Here is a 19,819-nt window from a genome sequence, read left to right as displayed (position 1 = left end):
AATGTGGTGGGGGCCATGGGTGGAGTAGGATACGCTGCCCTTTATGCCAACCCCTCATCATTGTGATGGAGATTCAGAATGGTCAAGAAACTTTCACTTTGGAGGATACTGTTTTGAACATGGAAAGGTTTTCTTTGCTTATAATACCTCGTCTTATGAAGCATGACTATAAATGATGAAGCAGATGACTTACTTGTTTTAGAAACCATGAATGCAATGAGACACTTCAGCCAGTTAGACAGGTCATACAAAAGGATGGTTTGGGATGGAACATCAATGAGACATTGACTTCCTCAAAACCTATGATCCTTAAGATATTGACTGTGCATAAGACTTTGGACTCATTTGGACTTCCAAACCATCCGGTGACTATCGTATCTTGCCCCCTTGTATCATACTGACAAAACATACTGAAGGCACTGCTACAGTTGTATTGTTTTATTTCACAGTACAGATATCTTACAATACTTTTACACTCAACAGTTTTTACATGTACATACACCATCAATACAGGGTTTCTCAAGAGTGGAATCAAAGGATTTCATAGATTTAAAGCAACATAACCAAAACAAGACATCAGAGGTGAAAAAAACCCCCATCAATTTAAGACATAATAGACACTCACATTCATGACACAGAGAATTAACATTCTGTTTTTTATTGTAGCATGATGTTTAAGTGCCAAAGAAATTGAATACATATCATGATAAACAAACAAAATTGTTATAAAGCTAAGCAGAATATTTTGTCATGGTTAACAAGACATTAAGGGAATTCCTTCAATCTACCTGGAACATGTCCGAAACATTTCAGAATTATTTCATTTCATTTGAAATCACATGATAAAACATCAAGTGAAATATACTGCTTTGGTAACAAAATTCACAAATTATCAATCAAATAAGCATGATTTTTCCTTTTCGTGTGACATAAGAGTCAGAAACCATTCTCAGACATTATGAATAACATCCAAACTCCTGTACATTCTGCATTATCACATCTGAGAACGTGATACTACTGGCACACGAATGTGTGACCACTTGACCAATGCAAGGCACAAATGGACAGTCCATTCAAGCACATATGGTCATCATCCCAAACCATTCTATTTGCCTGATTATTAATGTTTTGGTCCTCCATCCATGTCAATCAGGACTGTTCTATGCAGTGGCAAGTACAATCTCATTAACATCAGATATTTTACTCCAATACAATACATCAAAATGAGGTAACCATTCCATTAGATCAGTCGATAAGTCTCAATATTTCTCATTGTTGGTCGAATGTTTTCTTGTAGGCATTTACAAACTACATCGTTCTGGAACACAATGGGATCCAGAAAGGAACACTGGCATTTGGAGGGCTCTTTTGTAAAAATCAAGTTCAGAAAAGAATTTGACCTGTTTTAAAAAGTTGACTGACTCAAGAATCCACAACCCTTCAGATACATTTGGCCACTCAACGTCCCTCTGATGTGACTGTCTATGGAGATCTCACAGAGAGGTATTATATCAGAGTAATGATCAGTAATGTGATCACTTGTTTACTAGGAAACTGCTGGAATGTGTGAAAGACTACTGTGATAATAACATCTACTATATACAATTTGAACACTATCCTTCAAACAAATACCTTACGTAATACTGGACGACACACACAGAGCAAAAATATAGAGGCATTCATGGGGACGTTTTAGGATTGGCACAACCAAGGATAACTCAAAGGGCAATTCTAAAGGCAAGATTGAGGAATTGCACATTTAATAGCCAACCTGTTTAATTTTGTGTGGAAATGCAATTGTAATGCTCATCTTATTCTTGTATATGTCTCAACAGTCTTTTTAATTATTTGGTTTTCAGTTAATCTTTTCCATAACTGTTTTGCAAGTGATCAAAAAACACTAATAATTACAAACATTATTTGAAGTGATCCACAAAAACTTCCAAAGTTGTGAAATATTACATTTAAAATGTTTTTTTTATGAACATTTTTCAGTGCTTTGTTTGTCCTTTGAATGGTGTTCACTTTCAAATTGGCTCTCTTACTATTTTTCAGAATAGTGATATTTTATGATCAATGTATCTGTAAACCAAATGATTAAAAACAAAAACACCTTTACATGATTATTTTACAGATGCAATCTCTATTATAGTAAGCTACTGTTAATTCACCATACTGGCTACACTTGGAACACACAACACCTGGGACATAATATTTTGCACAAATGAAAATAAGACAGAAAGATTAATAAATGTGCCAATGTGTGAGTAAATCATCCATGATTCTCAAAATAAATGGTCACTGGTAACGGAGGTCTGCTGGTCTCCATATGTTCAGGAAACGTTATGCTCTGTTTGAGAAGCATTCTACAAGTTGATATAATATTAATGCTGTTGTCAATGAATACAAACTCGCAATTTAAAATACAATTTGAAATATGAAATACTTTAAAAATTTCCTGCTACAGGTTAGTTGATATACAGATGGTATTCTGCCTTTGCTACATTTTGATTTTGAAATATAAAGTTAAAATATCAGCACATCACCTGTGACTCATCATCCTAAACTCTAAACTAAACATGATATGTCCGTTAATTGTTTTGTTGGGTCACTAAAAACAGGATCTGGCCTACACTAAAATTACAATTTAACTCTTTCACATTTCACAATACATATGCATAGGACAATATACACACTGATGTTTCTGTGGATGAAACAATAAGTGAACAAGATAAGCTGAGATATCACATCACATCACCATTCGTTCATTTGAGATTATGCACATGTGACGATAATATGAATATGTTTTGTTTGTTTAAAGCTAAAGTCAGCAATATTCCACAGTATCAAAGTGGCTTGTTCATAATAAATTTCAGGCCTATGAAACAATATGCTGAAATAGACAGACAATAATTCAGAAAATGGATGAACTAAAACGTAAATTACTGGCATGTTTAGTGATGATGAAAATAATAATTTTTTCAAATAGCATAAAAGGGGATTATGAACAGTTTCTGGACACTTAACTGTCCCTCCTAGTTCTTGAAACTTCCATTTACACAAAGAAACGATGTAACGTATATTTATACAGTGACACCCTGTTATTCAAGAGCCTGTTAGTAGGGAAATCTCTCTTTCAGGATAGCTACATTACAAACCTCTTAACAGAACCACACTGACACTACAGTGATTCAGCTATTAGTTTCTTTTTCACAGAGACACTTTGAATGTGATTACCATCCAGCATAACAGGAACTCACTGAAGATATACTAAAAACAGAAATAAATTAAATTTGATATTTACAATGAATGTACATGTGAACAAGATTAATATATTACACTTTTAACACATACTAGTAACAACTTATTTGATTACATGTGTTAATATTAACAACAACAGGTTTCTTACCATCTTGGCATCTATAATACAAGCAACTCCTGTTAACATGCTGCATTCAACAATAACTCCCAGCCACGACCCATCAATGTTACTAAAATCCAGTTTGATACTTGAATGAAGTATGTCAAGAATTCTACAGGACAAAATTTACCTACATGTCCTTGTAATTATTGTTGTTCTTCCCTCTTAGTATTCACAAAATTATGAAAATATAGAAATGATATTAGCAAAAGATCTCTGTTCATAGTTATAGGTCTTGAAATGATGTAAAAATATTGTTTCAAAGGATTTGTGATTAGCTCTTCCAGCTCCAAACTTCAACAGAATATCTTGAGAAAACTTTACTGCTGACATCCCCCACACCAGTACTGAACACATTTTACAAGTGATTGGAAAATACAGGATTGTATAAGACAAACAATACATCATAACAAAGCTGTTGCGTTTTTCAAACAATAACCTTTTTATCACATTGTTATATAAACAAATTTTGTAAACCTTAAAAACAAACATCTTTTCATATTACTTCACCTTCTTCTCATTCAACAATAGTTTTCTTCTTAGACCATGACAGCAACAGCTGTTGCCATAGAAACAGTGTCAGGTTCCAGGATACTAAAGGGTAAGTGTATTGATATCCTGGCATGGTCCATTACCAGATACCAGGATTCAATAGTTCACTTACCAAAGGTCAGTGAAATCATACTCTGGTATAGTCCATCACCAGATACCAAGATTCCATAGTACATGCACTGAGGGTCAGTGTTTTCATATCCTGGTACAGTCCTTCACCACATACCAGGATACAATAGTGCACTCACTACAAGGCAGTGTATTATTAAAGTTAGTATGGCCCAGATACTATGGTACACTCACAGACTATCCATGCACCAAGATGCTGGCAGAGTCAGATACCAAACACTTGATATTATGGTTTTCTGACGTAATGCTAGCATCAATACAGATCACATTATAGCACCAAGACTGCATACAATAAACCAATAGCAGTTGGTAATGTATGGCCTTGTATCAACCCACTGACAGTGATATTGAAGTCACACATCACAAATGGGTGTACATTCTATTACTTCAACTGTTACCCCAGCAAAGACAGCAGTATAAAGAATAAGTATGGTGTGAATATCCTGGTACCGCCACTGCTTCCAGTCACTGTCATACCCTGATGTCATCATTTCTGGCAATGATAACCAACCAGAGACAGTACTCATGGTGAGAACTCACAGCAAGCACATTATGTCCATACATACTGACAGTACATTATGGCTACAAATACTGACAGCACATTGTGTGCATACATACTGACAGCACATTATGTCCATACATACTGACAGCACATTATGTCCATACTTACTGACAGCACATAATGTTCATACATACTAACAGTACATTACGGCCATACTAACTGACATCACATTACGTCCATACTTACTAAAACAGCACATATGTCCTCGCTCACTGACAGCAAACTATGACATGTCCATACTTACTGACAGCCTACTATCTCAGCACTCACAGACAGACCTGACAGCACTCACTGACAGTATTCACTGATGCCTCTCACAGGTCCCACGAGAACAGATGGTGCTTCACCAGCATGTCCTTCACCCCTTCCCTGAATGGCTTGTAACCATCCGACTGTTTTGGCAGTTCCCAATCTCTCGACAAGTTAAAGGAAAACTGGGAAAAGAGTCTGAAAGAAAGTGTTCATATATAAGAACTGAGCTTATTGGTAAATACTGCAAAAATATCGATACTGAATTAACATGAATGTGGCCACTGCTGTAAGCTATGGTTACACTGCAAGTCAAACATTTGTTATCAATGAGACCGACACAACAGTGCCACAAGTACAATCGAACAATACTGCACATGGACAGAGCAAATAAAACAAGATCACAACATAGTCAACACACTGGATTTCATAATGAATGCTCAAAATAAACCGATCGAAATACAATCTGTACATAACATGACAAATCAAACAAATAAAATATATAAACCAATAAAGGAATGTGTAAACTTGTTGGAACAAAATGCCTGGTTGTGGTCAAAGAGAACAACCTTTGTATTTCTCTTTTTCAGAATCAAATGATTTCATACTAAGCTCTAACATGAACATCTCAGATACTGAAACTGAAACTGACACTTTTTCTCACTTAGGCCTTTCATTCTCTATCCGTTTGTTTACCAAAACACACAAGAAAAATGAAACATAAAACTTGTAACATATTAGTTGTAACTTCCTTTCATAATGGGACATTGTACTAGTAATTAGGAAATAGAATTCCTGATGTAGGTGGGGAAAAAAGCATTAGGTCCGGAAAATAATGGGTCTTACAAATATCTAAGAGGTAGGCAATCATAACCTCATGTTGTTTTGAAGTATAGCAAATGACAAACCATCATCAAAAACCTACACAAAACCTTATGACCAAACCAGCCTTATTCGATGTTTCACAATGACAATTTGTGTGAAGTTTAAATTAATATGTTCAAATCACCTACAAAATATTGGTGCAAAACTCTGTAAACAAACTGATAATCAATAAAATGCCCTAATTTAAAAACATATTTATACAATAGCAATCATGATATCACAGTCTCTTTACACGTGAACAGCTACATGCATTCTTTCACTACCAACCATGACTGACAGAATAAAAGGCTATACAATAGGAATAAAACAGTATTGAACATTGCACACAATATGCAGCCTCTTAAATGGTTTCATTTTAGTGCAAAAGCTACTTTCAAGGTATACTTAGGGAGTCCACTTTAAGTAACATTCAAATGTCATGGTACAAGCTATCAAAGTATACTGGTTACATAATTGTAATTACTCACTATGAACTGACTATAGAATAAATACACTGTCACTGTTTACCTCTGGCAACACAACATTACCATATTAAAATACTCTGAACATAAACCAAATGTTTCTAAAAGAATTCTAACACTGATAAACAGTTAGGCTCCAAGATTTTAAGATATTAATCATGATTATGCTAATTAATAATGAACATTTCATCTGTGACAACCTAGCCCCAAATTCAAGTCAGCAGCACTCAAAATCATGAAAGATGTGTGGTATGTGACACCAAACACATTGGTAACCATGGTAATACCTCTTTCGCTGCACTGCTAGAGTGGACTAGCATGAACATCTTTATTTGTGGTACATTCTTAAAGACCAAAGCAAATAGAGTTATGTTTTTATTTACAGTACACTGCTCTCTCCATAGCCTTTACTGTAAAACTCTTCAAGGATTCAAGCAAACTGTTGTTTTGGGGGTTTGTAAATGAATTTCATAGATTTTTAAATATTTTCTGATAATATGAAATATTAAATTGAAATAAACTCCAAACAGTTCTTCAAGCAAATATTGTGGTAATAAAAGACAATATGTAGGATTTGAGGTGGAACTCGTGGAGTCAAGATCATTGGAATTATTAGATGTATAAACCACTGTTACAGCTGCCTTTGAATTTACCACCTAACCACTCATATTTGCATCTTCTGACCATTTGCACATATCGCATGTCTTAGTTTCATACAACACAGTTCATTAATGTATACCAGGTACTTGTCAGAATACAGATATGTACTGCATTCCAAATCAAAATACAGATATATACCCTGGCTACCAATGAAATCACATCAAAATAATCACAGCTGTAAATATGGCTGTAATCATATTCCAATAAATTCCATTTCAAGTCAACAACAGTCCCTGTTTAATAAAAGGGCATATATATCTGTATTATGATTACAGACATGGTACATATCTGTATTATGATTTCAGACATGGTACATATCTGTATTATGATTACAGACATGGTACATATCTGTATTATGATTTCAGACATGGTACATATCTGTATTATGATTTCAGACATGGTACATATCTGTATTATGATTACAGACATGGTACATATCTGTATTATGATTTCAGACAGGATACGTCTCAATATTATGACTTAAACTGTCACAATTCAGGATTATAATTATTACTATTATAGGCCATTTTTATATAATGATTTTGACCGAAGTACATTTCTATTTTAACTTTAGCTATGTTTACTTATGTTATTGTATTACAAATCCAGATAGGATACATTTCTATACACAGGACAGTAGCTGGGGTACATTCATCTAGTAGCCTCTATGTCATCTTCACCTCCTCAATTACATCCACTGAGATATCTAACAAATGATAGCGTGCTGCCGTTATGATGGTCCATGGCCATGCTGTCAACCGTTTATCTAGTCTACCTGTGACCCTGTGCCTATCCTTACATATATTCTCTCCATAAACTCATCATATACATATTGCACATGTAAAATACTACCAGTGTCTCTAACTGACACACTGTCAAGCTTGTCTGACAATCATTGGCAAATACATGTCACGTATGATTTTCCTTTGTCCTTCCCTATCACTTTCTTGGACTGGAACTATTTTTTGAAAAATATTTAAAGTGTTTGGTTTTCATCAGCATGAACTTCACACCAGTGTCTATGAACATGACTAACAAGCAAAACATGTTTTGTTGTCTCTGTAGATGTCTTTAATAGAAGCATCCCTGTACCAAAGAACATAGTTTATCTATAAGCACTACATTCCCACATTCCCAAGTTTTGACTTTACTACCTTGATTATCTTCCTTTTTGCTGAATGATAGGTTGTTCATCCATCTCCAAAATAATTTGATCAGTGACCAGGACAAACACAAGATACATTCCCAAAGCACAAAAAGAAAAGTTTTAACAACAAGCAAATTTGTGACACTAGATGCACACTATACAGGTGAGTCCATAAAAAGGTTTCCACAACACAATGTCTCCACAGTACAAGGGTAGCACATCATAAGTCCCAGCTAAACAGATGATGTTTTATCAACATGTCTCGCACTCCTTCTTTCAAAGTTGCTGGGGCTGGTTTGCGAGGTAGCTCCCAATCTTGGGATAAGGTAAAGGAATACTGAGCCAAGATTCTGCAAAAAACATCAAGCTAGCTATCAGTGATACATTCAAAGCTTAAAGGCAAACAATATGACAACATTCTAAAATGCAACAATACAGACTAAAAATAATATACAAGAATATGTAGTACAGAATGAGACATGAGTACATGATGTTGGAAACATTAAAAGCCTAAAAAATAAGTCTGACATTGAGTCCATGCAATAAAAGTGTCGATTTTCTGGTTTCTGTTTGTTTTATGATCAAATAATCTTGGATGTAATATCAACAGAAAGAAATCCAGAGAATCTCGCAGACCTGCCTAAGCAATGGAGTTACAAAGACTTGGAACAATGAAACATTTTTGTTTCACTATCCCAAGGTGAAACTATCAAAGGGCCAGATAATATACATTTGGACCATGGATGCTGTTACTGAACAATTTACATACTTTTTCTCATGTATTTGGGAATTTAGTAAGTCTGTAGCTGAATCAAAATTTCTCTGATCTGACTTATTTGGGACCTTAGAATACCATGAACCAGGACCAGATATAAATCAGATATCATTTCAGAATTTCCAGGGGATTTCAAATATTTTCAGATGACCTTTATTTCATGCCATATCAAAATTTGCAATACTACTGGTTTTTCTCGAACTTACACTAATTTCAAGGTTAACAAATATGCAATGATAACCTATCATAAAATATTGTTCTGTAATAGTGGTTAAAAAAACCCATAGTTTCGGATCCATTTTAGTTTCTATATTCAAAATCCATGATATCTGTGTTCAGACTGCAGCTTTCCACCAAAAGCAAGCACTTAGAGCTCACCCGCCAAAGCCTTCACCAGCCTTCGCCAGGGCTAACCTGGTGTAACCAAGGGCAACCATTGATAGAGGACTGCTAGTTGTTGTATCATCAGCAGGAATGATGATCACATATAACCTTGATCTTGGGCACGGTAGGTGAAGATAGCAGCAGCTACAGCAGGCACAATGGACTGACAAGAACTTGTAGTAAACTTTGGGTAGAAGTTCAATTAGTTGACCCTGATCTGACCTTGACCTGCATTATCCAAGGTCAGGGCAAAGCAACTGGAGTGGATGGACATATTGATCACAAGTAGGGTCTAAATCACAGTTCCCAACTAAAGAGATGGTAAGTAACCAGGATATCTCTGGCACTCTGCACAATAGAAGTTTCCACGCGATCTTGCACTCGCTTTAATTCACGATCTACAGACAAATTGAAGGGTAACTGGGACAGAATTCTGAAAGACAAAAACATGTCTTTGTCTCAATCACAGAATGAAAAGTTTGATTTCATTGACCAATTGTTGCAGCTTATATTTACTTCAAATTACTTAAGTGGATGGATAGTGAGTTAGGGCTCTGAGTTAGGTGTAGTAGAGTTTGCAGGCAGTGAAAGGTAGTTAGCAGTGAGTCTAGCAGACAGCAGTGATATATGTGCTGAAGCCATGATACATGTGCTGAAGCCATGATACATAACATGTAAGCTCAAAACAATAGGTTATAAATAACCGTTTATTTATTTTCAGAGGTATAATCGTCAGATCGGTAAATGACAAAAGATTGGAAATCCATATACCCTACCTCGAATAAATATTATCTGTTAAATATGTTAGCATCATTTTCAGTCAGTTTTTAGAACGAAACATAAACTTACTTTGCTGATATGACAAGATGACAACCTCATGGATAACAACTCTTGGATTAATGCATTAGACACTCTCAAAAGTATTCAATATTCTGAAATTGAGTGAGATACCAAGGTTACAAGAGCTTAAGTCAAAGATTGATAAAAATTTATACAACTCCTTACAACATCTTTCATAGTCAAGAACGCAAATCTAATACATGTATGTCTTCTGAGGAACCCATCAGTAAGATGGGTATTACTTCTTTTTTCTGCATGTACCCCACTCTACGGGTTGACATTTGTCTTCCAGAACATCAAACTACAACAGCTGCCTCTGAGAATGCCTTACATGCTTCAGCAAATTCCAAAAGATGAAGTGACAGGATTTATTTGGAAAACAAACTGCTTAACAAATGTTGCATAGCATAGCTTGAAAAATTGATAATATTATTATTTAGAAGTGTGCAACAGGAGCTACTGCCAAGACAAACTACAGATTGAAACACTCCTGGTTGATGACCCTCTTCAAATCAGCACGAGCAAAATAGAACACCACTCTTCTGTGGCAGAGAAATAACAAACAGCAGCCTGGGAGCTGTGGAAGTGATGCCAAGTATTATTGCTTCGTTAAACACCTTCTCCCTAGCATGACACAACAACTGCATTTGACAGTTATCCTTCACCACCAATTGTTTTTGCTCAGAATGAAATGAGGGAAACTGATTGTAACATGAAGGTACTGACAGGCGAAGGTTGGTGGAACTCTGGTCTGACATAACATGGACTAATGTGATGCTTCATCTCCTGTAGCAAAACCTTGGCACAGTCACTGATCAATGCCTAGTTTACTTGGGCTGGAATATCTCCCAAGTAATGCTTATATACACAACCACCTGCTCAGCAAGGGTCAGAAAAGACTGAAGGGCTGGAATATCTTTTAAGAAATGCTTCTGTTTACAACCACCTGCTTAGCAATGGTCAAGATGAGACTGAAGGGCTGGAATATAACTCAAGTAATGCCCATCTTTACAACCACCTGTTTAGCAAGGGTCAAGAATGAATGAGTTGGGTGAAGAAGACACTGAATGGTTTGAGTATCTCTCAAGTAATGGTTATGCTTGCAAACAACTCTTTAGCAAGGGTCAAAAAGAAATTTAAAGGGTCAAATATCATTAAAACCATGTGCTTAGCAAGAGTCGAGAAGAGACTGAAGGGGTGGAATATCTCTCAATAATGCTTATGCTTACAACCACCTGTTTAGCAAGGGTCAAGAAGAGGCTGAAGGTCTGGAATATCTCTCAAGTAATGCCTATCTTTATAACCATCTGCTTAGCAAGGGCTAAGAAGAGACTGAAGGCCTGGACTGTCTTTAAACTAATGCTTATGCTTACAACCACCTGTTTAGCAAGGGTCAAGAAGAGACTGAAGGGCTGGAATATCTCCCAAGTAATGCTTACCTTTACAATCACCTGCTTAGCAAGGGTCAAGAAGATGGGCTGGAATATACGTTAAGTAATGCTTATCCCTACAACCACCTGCTTAGCAAGGGTCAAGAAGGGCTGGCATATATCTTAAGCATTAAATTCCTACAACCACCTGCTTAGTAAGAATCAAGAAAAGACTGAAAGGGTTGAGTAATAGTCAAGTAGAGACAGAAGGGGTGGAATATCTCTCAAGTAATGCTTATATTTACAACCACCTGTTTGGCAAGGGTGACAAGAAGAATGAATGAGTGAGTATAATTCAATGCTGCTTTCAGCAACAATCCACCAATATCAAGGCAGGGGAACCAGATATGGGCTTCAAACATTGTACCCATGTGGGGAATGGAACCTGGGTCTTCAGTGTTATGAGGAAACACTTTAACCACTAGGCTACCCCACAGCCCCATGTGAAGAAGAGACAGATGGGGCTGAGTATCTCCCTACTAACATGTTACATTTACAAGCATCTGCTTAGCAAGGTCAAGAAGAGACTGATGGGGTAGAATATCCCTGAAGTAATTCTTCAGCTTACAACCACTTGTTTGACAAGGGTCAAGAAGAGACTGAAGGGCTGGAATATCTCTCAAGTGATGACTATGCTTACAACCACCTCCATAACAAGGGTCAAGAAGAGACTGACACATAAATTACTGATGGAGAGGTGGAATATCTCTTGAAAATTATGCTAATGGTCGAACACAACCACCTGCTTATCATGAGAGAAGGGACTGACAGTGACATCAAGGGATGGAATATCTATCGACTAATGCGCTTGCCTAAATACAACCAACTCCCTGATGGAAGCTTAGGCAATGCTTCTGCTAAAAGGCAATACTGCTGCCATATTGCTCAAATATTGCTAACAGTGGCATAAAACCATACAGACTTTCTCATTCACATTCCTGTAATATAGCATTCCCAGAGTAGATGGATTAATAGTTTCAACAATCCCAGTGTCTAAATACCAGTGTTCACGAATAGCATCTGACCCTCTGACAAATCTGGCAGATTCACCAGTGGTCAGCTAGAAATCACCAACCCGCACCAGTGTCTGACTGAATATTTCCCAATGTCTTTGTGTTAAGTTGTTATTTGCAGCATGTGATACTTGTTTGCTATTTAGAAATCTTATGTTTGCTATCATATAATGTTTATAATTTCAATGCCAATTATAAGAAATGTTAAATCTAAAATGTTTGTTTAACTTAATTCTGTGGGTGCTGTGATTTTTCAGTGGGTCAGACAGACATCTGAAACTTACAGGACCCAATGTCCAGTTACTTTCAAACACCATCGTGAACACTGAAATACGATCACATTTTTCAATTACAATTGTCACAAGAAACCAAATCTATTAGGCAACAACAAAACAAGGAGGTTGAACACAAATGCACCTACTGCCAAATCAGATAACTTACTTGACAAGCATTAAGGGATCCGATAGCACAATAGGATAATGACTTATGGAATGCTGGAATCTTTCAGGCCATAAGTAAAACTTAAGATAAACAACACCCACTGCAAGCTAACACCTTTTTCAGGTGTTTACATGCATCATGCCTGAGTGATCAGCTGTCAGAACTTAACAGACATCTGCACACTTGAAACCAGTCACCTTCAAAAATACACATGTATAACACATTTATAACAAGAAGATAAGATATCATAGAGCTCCTCATTCAAACTCTGACTGCTTGACAGCCTCTTCTGCCTGCAAGAACTGTGAATCTTTTCAAAAACATCCCCAAACCTTTTCTAAGATTGATGGCTGTTTATATTGACACTAGGGTATACCCTGGCAAAACACTGCAACCTTATTGAAACGACTTGATAATCGCATATATTTCTGTCAGTCCGTCACTTTGTGACAGTTAAGTGGCAACAACGCTGTTGAGCCTGTCAGTACCAACAGATCACCTTTATGCCCTTTCTGCAAATGAGCACAGCCAAAAAATGGTGATTTCAGGAATTACGAACATACACGGAATCCCTACTGATCTTCATCCTTAGCTACTGTTCCACTTTACTGGCCAATCTACGTCACAAGCCAAGGGTGAGTGACACTATGTATTATAGATACGTCTGTGTTATGAAATCTTCATTCCTGCTTGGGAAATGTGATTGCTAGGAAAAAGGTGAATGTTTGAAGGGTATGCTAGGAATGCAAGGCAGGGTTATAATGCAGGCATGCTCTCTCTCTCCTACACCGAAAGAAAACACACAAAGGTGCTCTTCTGACTAGACAGTTTCCATTCTGTGTAAACAAATGATAATAACATGCTGTTGCAGTTTGTAAACTGAAATAGATTGCTAGTGATAATAGACCCATTCATAGTTAGCCTGCAGTTTTGTCTACATCTGTTCAGAGGGTAGGGTTGGGAGCCAGGTAACTGATACATCCCTGAGATTCTTTATACTTTCATGTACTACACTAGAAGACTTAGGAGTCAACAATCCCCAAGATGAGATAAGACTGTCCCTTACTGGTTGGAAAGGAAGAGGGTGCTGTAATTTGTTTTGTAGACACAGAACTAAATAATTTGCAATCACTTGACAAGGCTTTACTTCAAGCAGATTAATCAATCATTTCTTTAAAAAACGATTATCGCATGAGGAATGCCCACTGAACATTTTTTGGGTTTAATATGTAAATTACTTTTTTCTGGTATATACTAAAACAATCATTCTCCCTTGTGTATTCAATACCGCAGCCCCTTATTAAAGAAAATCAGTCAACAGTCTCTGAATATCATCCACTAACAATTTGTTGCAAGTCAGCAATAAAGGAATCAAATACCTAGGTACAAGCCTAATCTAGTGTCCCACTGTTCATTGAGTGATTCTTATTTTCATTTTAACTCTTTCAGCATTATTCCATCCATATCGCAATGACATATATGAAAAATTTGCTTGACACATAACTTGTATGGAACTTAATTCTGATCTGTGGTTAACAATCAAATGCTTTTACTCCAACTTTATCATACCCCTTCAACTCTTGAAACAGTTCCCTTCCAACATTATCTGTGAGAGGGATGTGTTGTGTTACACTAGTGTTACAAATTTCACAGTTTATCACCGCAATATATGAAAATTGCGGCAATGCAAACCTGTGGTCAATAACATGAGCAACAATTAAAGTGAGCATGGTAAATCACACACAAGAACCAGATCCCACTATGGAACACCTTAACACTAGACACAACAGTAGAGCATCAAGTACCTACTGATTAGTGACTCCAACAGTATTAGCAAACAGGAGGTCAAAGATAAAACAGTCCACACTCCATCTCCAAATAACCTTATAACAAGGATCTATGCTGGTAATACTAGTCACTGGACTGTGCATACCCAACATTTACAGACAACCTTTTTTCCAACCTGAAACAACCCTAAGTATAAAACACCAAACTAACAAAACAAAATTCAAAACAACATATTCCTGAATAGGGCAGCCACTAAACAAGTGCATGTTGCATGTCAGCAATACTGCAGATATTCCTCACAGCCTATACATAATAACATCAGTGATAAATGAAACTGTGGTTGATAGTAAAAGCACTATCCATACCTTCAGGGTACAGAGACACAGGCAAGTGAAAGAACTTGACCAAAACAGAACCATTATAGCCAGACTGCATGGCAAACATAATGAACTGAATTCAATTCTGACTAGAATTTCCACAGATGAGCCATTAAATAAGTCTGTGATTAGACATATCATCTGGCAACGTGTTGACAAGCAATGGAAATATACATAGTTAGCTCATACAGAAACTAACGCATGCACTTACACCATGCATATAAAAGCATGTCTAAAGAAATGGCTCTATGACTTTTTTTCAAATTGAAAACGAATGAAAAACATGACAAATGAAGCATAGATGCAAACAAGTCTAAAGGTTAATGATTAAATATTAGCATAGAGTTGATGCAGCCTTTGAGTTAAGTAAACATAATGCATGATGGAATACAACAACAAAAAATTAGGTAAGGTAAATACATGTAGAAACAGTTTCTAGCAGATATAAAGGTTGCATTCAAGAAATATTCAAGGTGCAAAGCAAGGATGATCTGAAAGGTATTAACAAGTAGGAAATTTGTAAATACAACACCCACATATAAAGAAAAAGCTGCCACAATTTACACATTACAACAGATTCGCATTACAACAACTAGAAAATGATACAGATGAAGAACACCAAGTAAAGAAGAGATTCTCATTACAACATTACCACAATTAGATGATGACAAAGACAATAGTTTGGGACCAGATCAAGAGTTCAATGTAAGCAAAACAATGAATTCCTTCAGTTCTAAGACAATTTGCACATTCCCTTCCTAAACCTAATTCTGAAAATATTGAAATCTAACATTCAAAATGAACATTTTCTGGGAATGCTTACACAAGGAATGGCAAATAAGCATTGAAACTTTCATGATGAAGTTCTCTAGGTGAGCATAACATCTGTGAAATAGTATGGATGTATTTGTTGTCTTCAGTATAAAACACTGAGTGCAAAGGTAAGCTGATTTAATCCAGTTGTAAACCTACAGAGATATTAACTTTTATACCTCAAAATTTAAGCAATCAAAGGTTAATGGGGTCGTCAAGAGGTGAAAGTGTTCACTTGTCAAGCTGGTAACTGGGAACATTCATATAATGCGGGAAGCCTATTCCTTGTGTCCGCCACCAGGATATTGTAGGAACCAGCACTCACTTCAGTAATCAATCTTTTTTTTACATCTGGCATCAAACTTTTGAGCTGGTCCCCAAAGTGATGGCATAACGTAGGAAGCTGTGACCTACCTTAGTTCACACTTGATCTGCACCCAGCCTGGGGAACGGATGAAGGACCAGGGGTAATACCACTTCTCCACCACATCCAGGGAAGAACAGAGAGTCTCCAGCCATAGGTGCAGCACCTGTTCACTGGAACAGAGATTGCAGACTTAGCAGGGTGAAGAGTTTCAGGTCCTGAACATAAAAACATATATGTTGCTCTTGGGATTTTGGAGACGTATGTGTGACATGTATTACATGTGTCGCTTGTCAGCTGAGGTGTTATGTCAAATGAGCAATACAGGTGAATTATGTGCAGACTATATTTGTTATGACATGAAGACTACAGGTGTATCATGCAAGAGCTACATGTGTCATGAGATGACTCCTACAGGTGTATTATGTGAGTACTTCATGCATCATGACGTGAATATGACAGGTGTATCATATGAGAAATACATGTAATGAGATGGGCACTACAGGTGTATCATATGAGAAATACATGTAATGAGATGGGCACTACAGGTGTATCATATGAGTAATACATGTAATGAGATGGGCACTACAGGTGTATCATATGAGAAATACATGTAATGAGATGGGCACTACAGGTGTATCATATGAGAAATACATGTAATGAGATGGGCACTACAGGTGTATCATATGAGAAATACATGTAATGAGATGGGCACTACAGGTGTATCATATGAAAAATACATGTAATGAGATGGGCACTACAGGTGTATCATATGAGAAATACATGTAATGAGATGGGCACTACAGGTGTATCATATGAGAAATACATGTAATGAGATGGGCACTACAGGTGTATCATATGAGAAATACATGTAATGAGATGGGCACTACAGGTGTATCATATGAGAAATACATGTAATGAGATGGGCACTACAGGTGTATCATATGAGAAATACATGTAATGAGATGGGCACTACAGGTGTATCATATGAGTACTACAATCATGTGTCATGATGTGAGCACTACAGGTGCATCAAGCAAGCGCTATTTGTGTCATGACATGGGTACTACATGTATATCATATGAGTACTACATGTGTCATGATATGAGTGCTACAGGTGAATTATATGAGTACTATATGTGTGATGACAAGCACAACAGGTGTATCAAGAAAGAACTATTTGTGTCATGACATTGGGCACTTCAGGTTATCATATGAGAACTACAGGTGCACCAGACGACAACTTCACGTGTCATGACATGAGCACTAAAGGTGTATCATGTGAGTACTACATGTGTCATTTATACCTGTGTCATATCATGAGCCACACAGGGGTTGTCTGACATGAGCATGAAATGTGCAACAGGCTCAGTGAGTCCTTCATGTCTCCCTAAGTGTGTCATACTGACCATAATTATTACTACGCAGGTGTAATATGCCTGTACTTCAGGTTTCCTGAGCTACAGTTCTCTTAGTTTATATTGATACTACCAGTAATTGGAATTCTAAAGTTGGTACATGTGGCAAAAATACCACAGGTGTCAAAGTAAACATCGGTCACAGGTGGTGTTAGTTTTTCAAGTATCCAAACTGTTATAAATGCTGCAGGTGATTCTCGGGATCACCTAGTGCTCCAGATGTCAGATGGTATGTATGTAGAACAGGTGTTTAGTAGCTACACGTGTTTAACGATAATGCATCTACCATCAGTATATGTAGCAGAAGTATTGCAGATCAAGTGCATTATAACTACATTTTGACGCATCATGCCTACATTAGATGCACTCAAATCTCCTTGGGGCAGGTGTTCATGCCTTGTGGTACCAGTGTCAAAGTCAATTAACGTGACACCAGAACATTCTGTTCATCAGGCATAACAACACATGACTGATATAACCACAACTGTTTCAATATGTATGTGGCTGAACACTAGTCTGTTTAGTTCATTCTTACCTTAAGAAGAGCAACATACTAAGTAGTATACCTGCAGATTTAACCATGTAAATTGCATTTGGACACCAACTTATACTCAATATAGATTCCAAAAGGCTCTCTGAAGATTGTACAGAATACTGCTTAAGCATACAACCCAACAAAGGCTGACACAAATGCTTCCATAAACTAGCTGACACAAATGCTTCCATAAACTAGCTGACACAAATGCTTCCATAAACTTTGATTTGAATGCAGTTATCAACAATCACCATCAAGTTTTTTCCATGAACATAATAGATCCTTTCTTAATACGTCACAAATATCAAAGGTATGTATGAGCAATTGAAGAGAGGCTGATATTGAGGTAAGTGTCAGGGGCCAAAACTAGCAATGAACATATAGCTCCACTGAGAAATACATATTAATGTGATGAAACAGACAGTAGAGCCAGTGTGAACCTATTCAGACAGACTCAGTTACTGCCCGCATTTGATGACAAGAGCTGATGAAAGGAACACTACATTAAGTAAGTATGGCAATTCACGCTTCTGTATTACCCATATAAGTGTAACCTCAGAGGTGGGTTGTGAAGTGGGTCGTTGTTGTGCCTCTAATCACATCCTCCTCTTACCGTCTCCACCTTTCTCCCCCCACCTGCCGTCGCATCGCACAATGTTCACCCACTGCTTGTCCGCTGTTGTGGGAGGTGGGGGGGGAGAACGGCGGAGAGAAAAGAGAGGAGAGGCACTTGAAACGTGACACAACAAATAACAGGGAAATCGACTGCCTTTCCCACCAATTAGCTTCAAGTGTTTTATTTTCAGCTGACTATTGCATCACTTCACGAAGACTCTGATGTGACGCTGTAGCACTCCGCATCATCCTGGTAATTTGGTGCTGACAGACCCAGCACCTGAGCCCCTGCAAACTGCCCACTGGGGAGTAGGTCATTCAGGAAACCACACCATTGCCCACAGATAGGATCTATATGTGTCACTGCCTCTGTCGCATACTTTCCAAGTCAAGAGTAACCCAGATACTCCAGCAATAAAATGCAATGAACAGGAGAGTAAAAATGAACACGTCATTTAGAAGGGTTCATTTTTGAAGGGTTTACTTCTTGAAGAACTTCAGAACTAAACAACCATGATAAAAAGGCTTTCCATATAAAAAAGCTTGCTCCTGCTCCTAGGACAACCATCAACAGATAGATAGGTCAGATAGATACATAAGCTCACAGGTGTTAGTTGACTCGATTTCAAAGATTCCTAGTACAGCACAGTATTTGTCAACGTTAACATGTTAACAGGCGTGTAACAAATATGAATTCCAATAAACAAATATAACATGCAAAATCAGCTAAAGCCTAGGTGTTCAAAAGTTTGATTCATGAAAATATAGAGATGAGGTAGTTTGATGTTGAAACACAGAATATTCTTGGTAATGTGAGAATCAGTGACCAATGACAGTCAAAGTTGTTTGTTACATTGTGGCATGTGTAAACATATTTTCCCTTATTTAGCGGAGCAAGATGAAGTCAAGGCTAGACAAGAACAATTTGGGTTTTTTTTGTCACTGTTATTTTAAGACTAC

General features: G+C 37.1%; 1 protein-coding gene across 3 annotated transcripts in view; it reads right to left on the bottom strand.

Annotated features, from left to right (window-relative positions):
* Positions 1–423: 423 nt before the first annotated feature.
* LOC137284417 (small G protein signaling modulator 3-like) overlaps positions 424–19,819 on the bottom strand; it is a 66,350-nt gene continuing 46,954 nt past the window's right edge. Inside the window, exons 19-20 of one of the 3 annotated variants that reach the window (XM_067816213.1) lie at positions 16,342–16,464; positions 424–5,111 (exon numbers count right to left, since the gene is read on the bottom strand). In XM_067816213.1, the coding sequence (XP_067672314.1) occupies positions 4,979–5,111; positions 16,342–16,464 (256 nt within the window). In that variant the 3' untranslated portion in view covers positions 424–4,978. Of the gene's footprint in view, positions 9,659–16,341; positions 16,465–19,819 lie in introns of all 3 variants that reach the window. The other 2 variants (XM_067816214.1, XM_067816212.1) reach the window with 2 other exon arrangements.

This window comes from Haliotis asinina, chromosome 5 (assembly GCF_037392515.1).
Source record: "Haliotis asinina isolate JCU_RB_2024 chromosome 5, JCU_Hal_asi_v2, whole genome shotgun sequence".
In the NCBI taxonomy this organism is placed as follows: domain Eukaryota; kingdom Metazoa; phylum Mollusca; class Gastropoda; order Lepetellida; family Haliotidae; genus Haliotis; species Haliotis asinina.
Note: the sequence above shows the minus strand (reverse complement) of the source record. Positions and strands in the feature narration are given on the sequence as shown.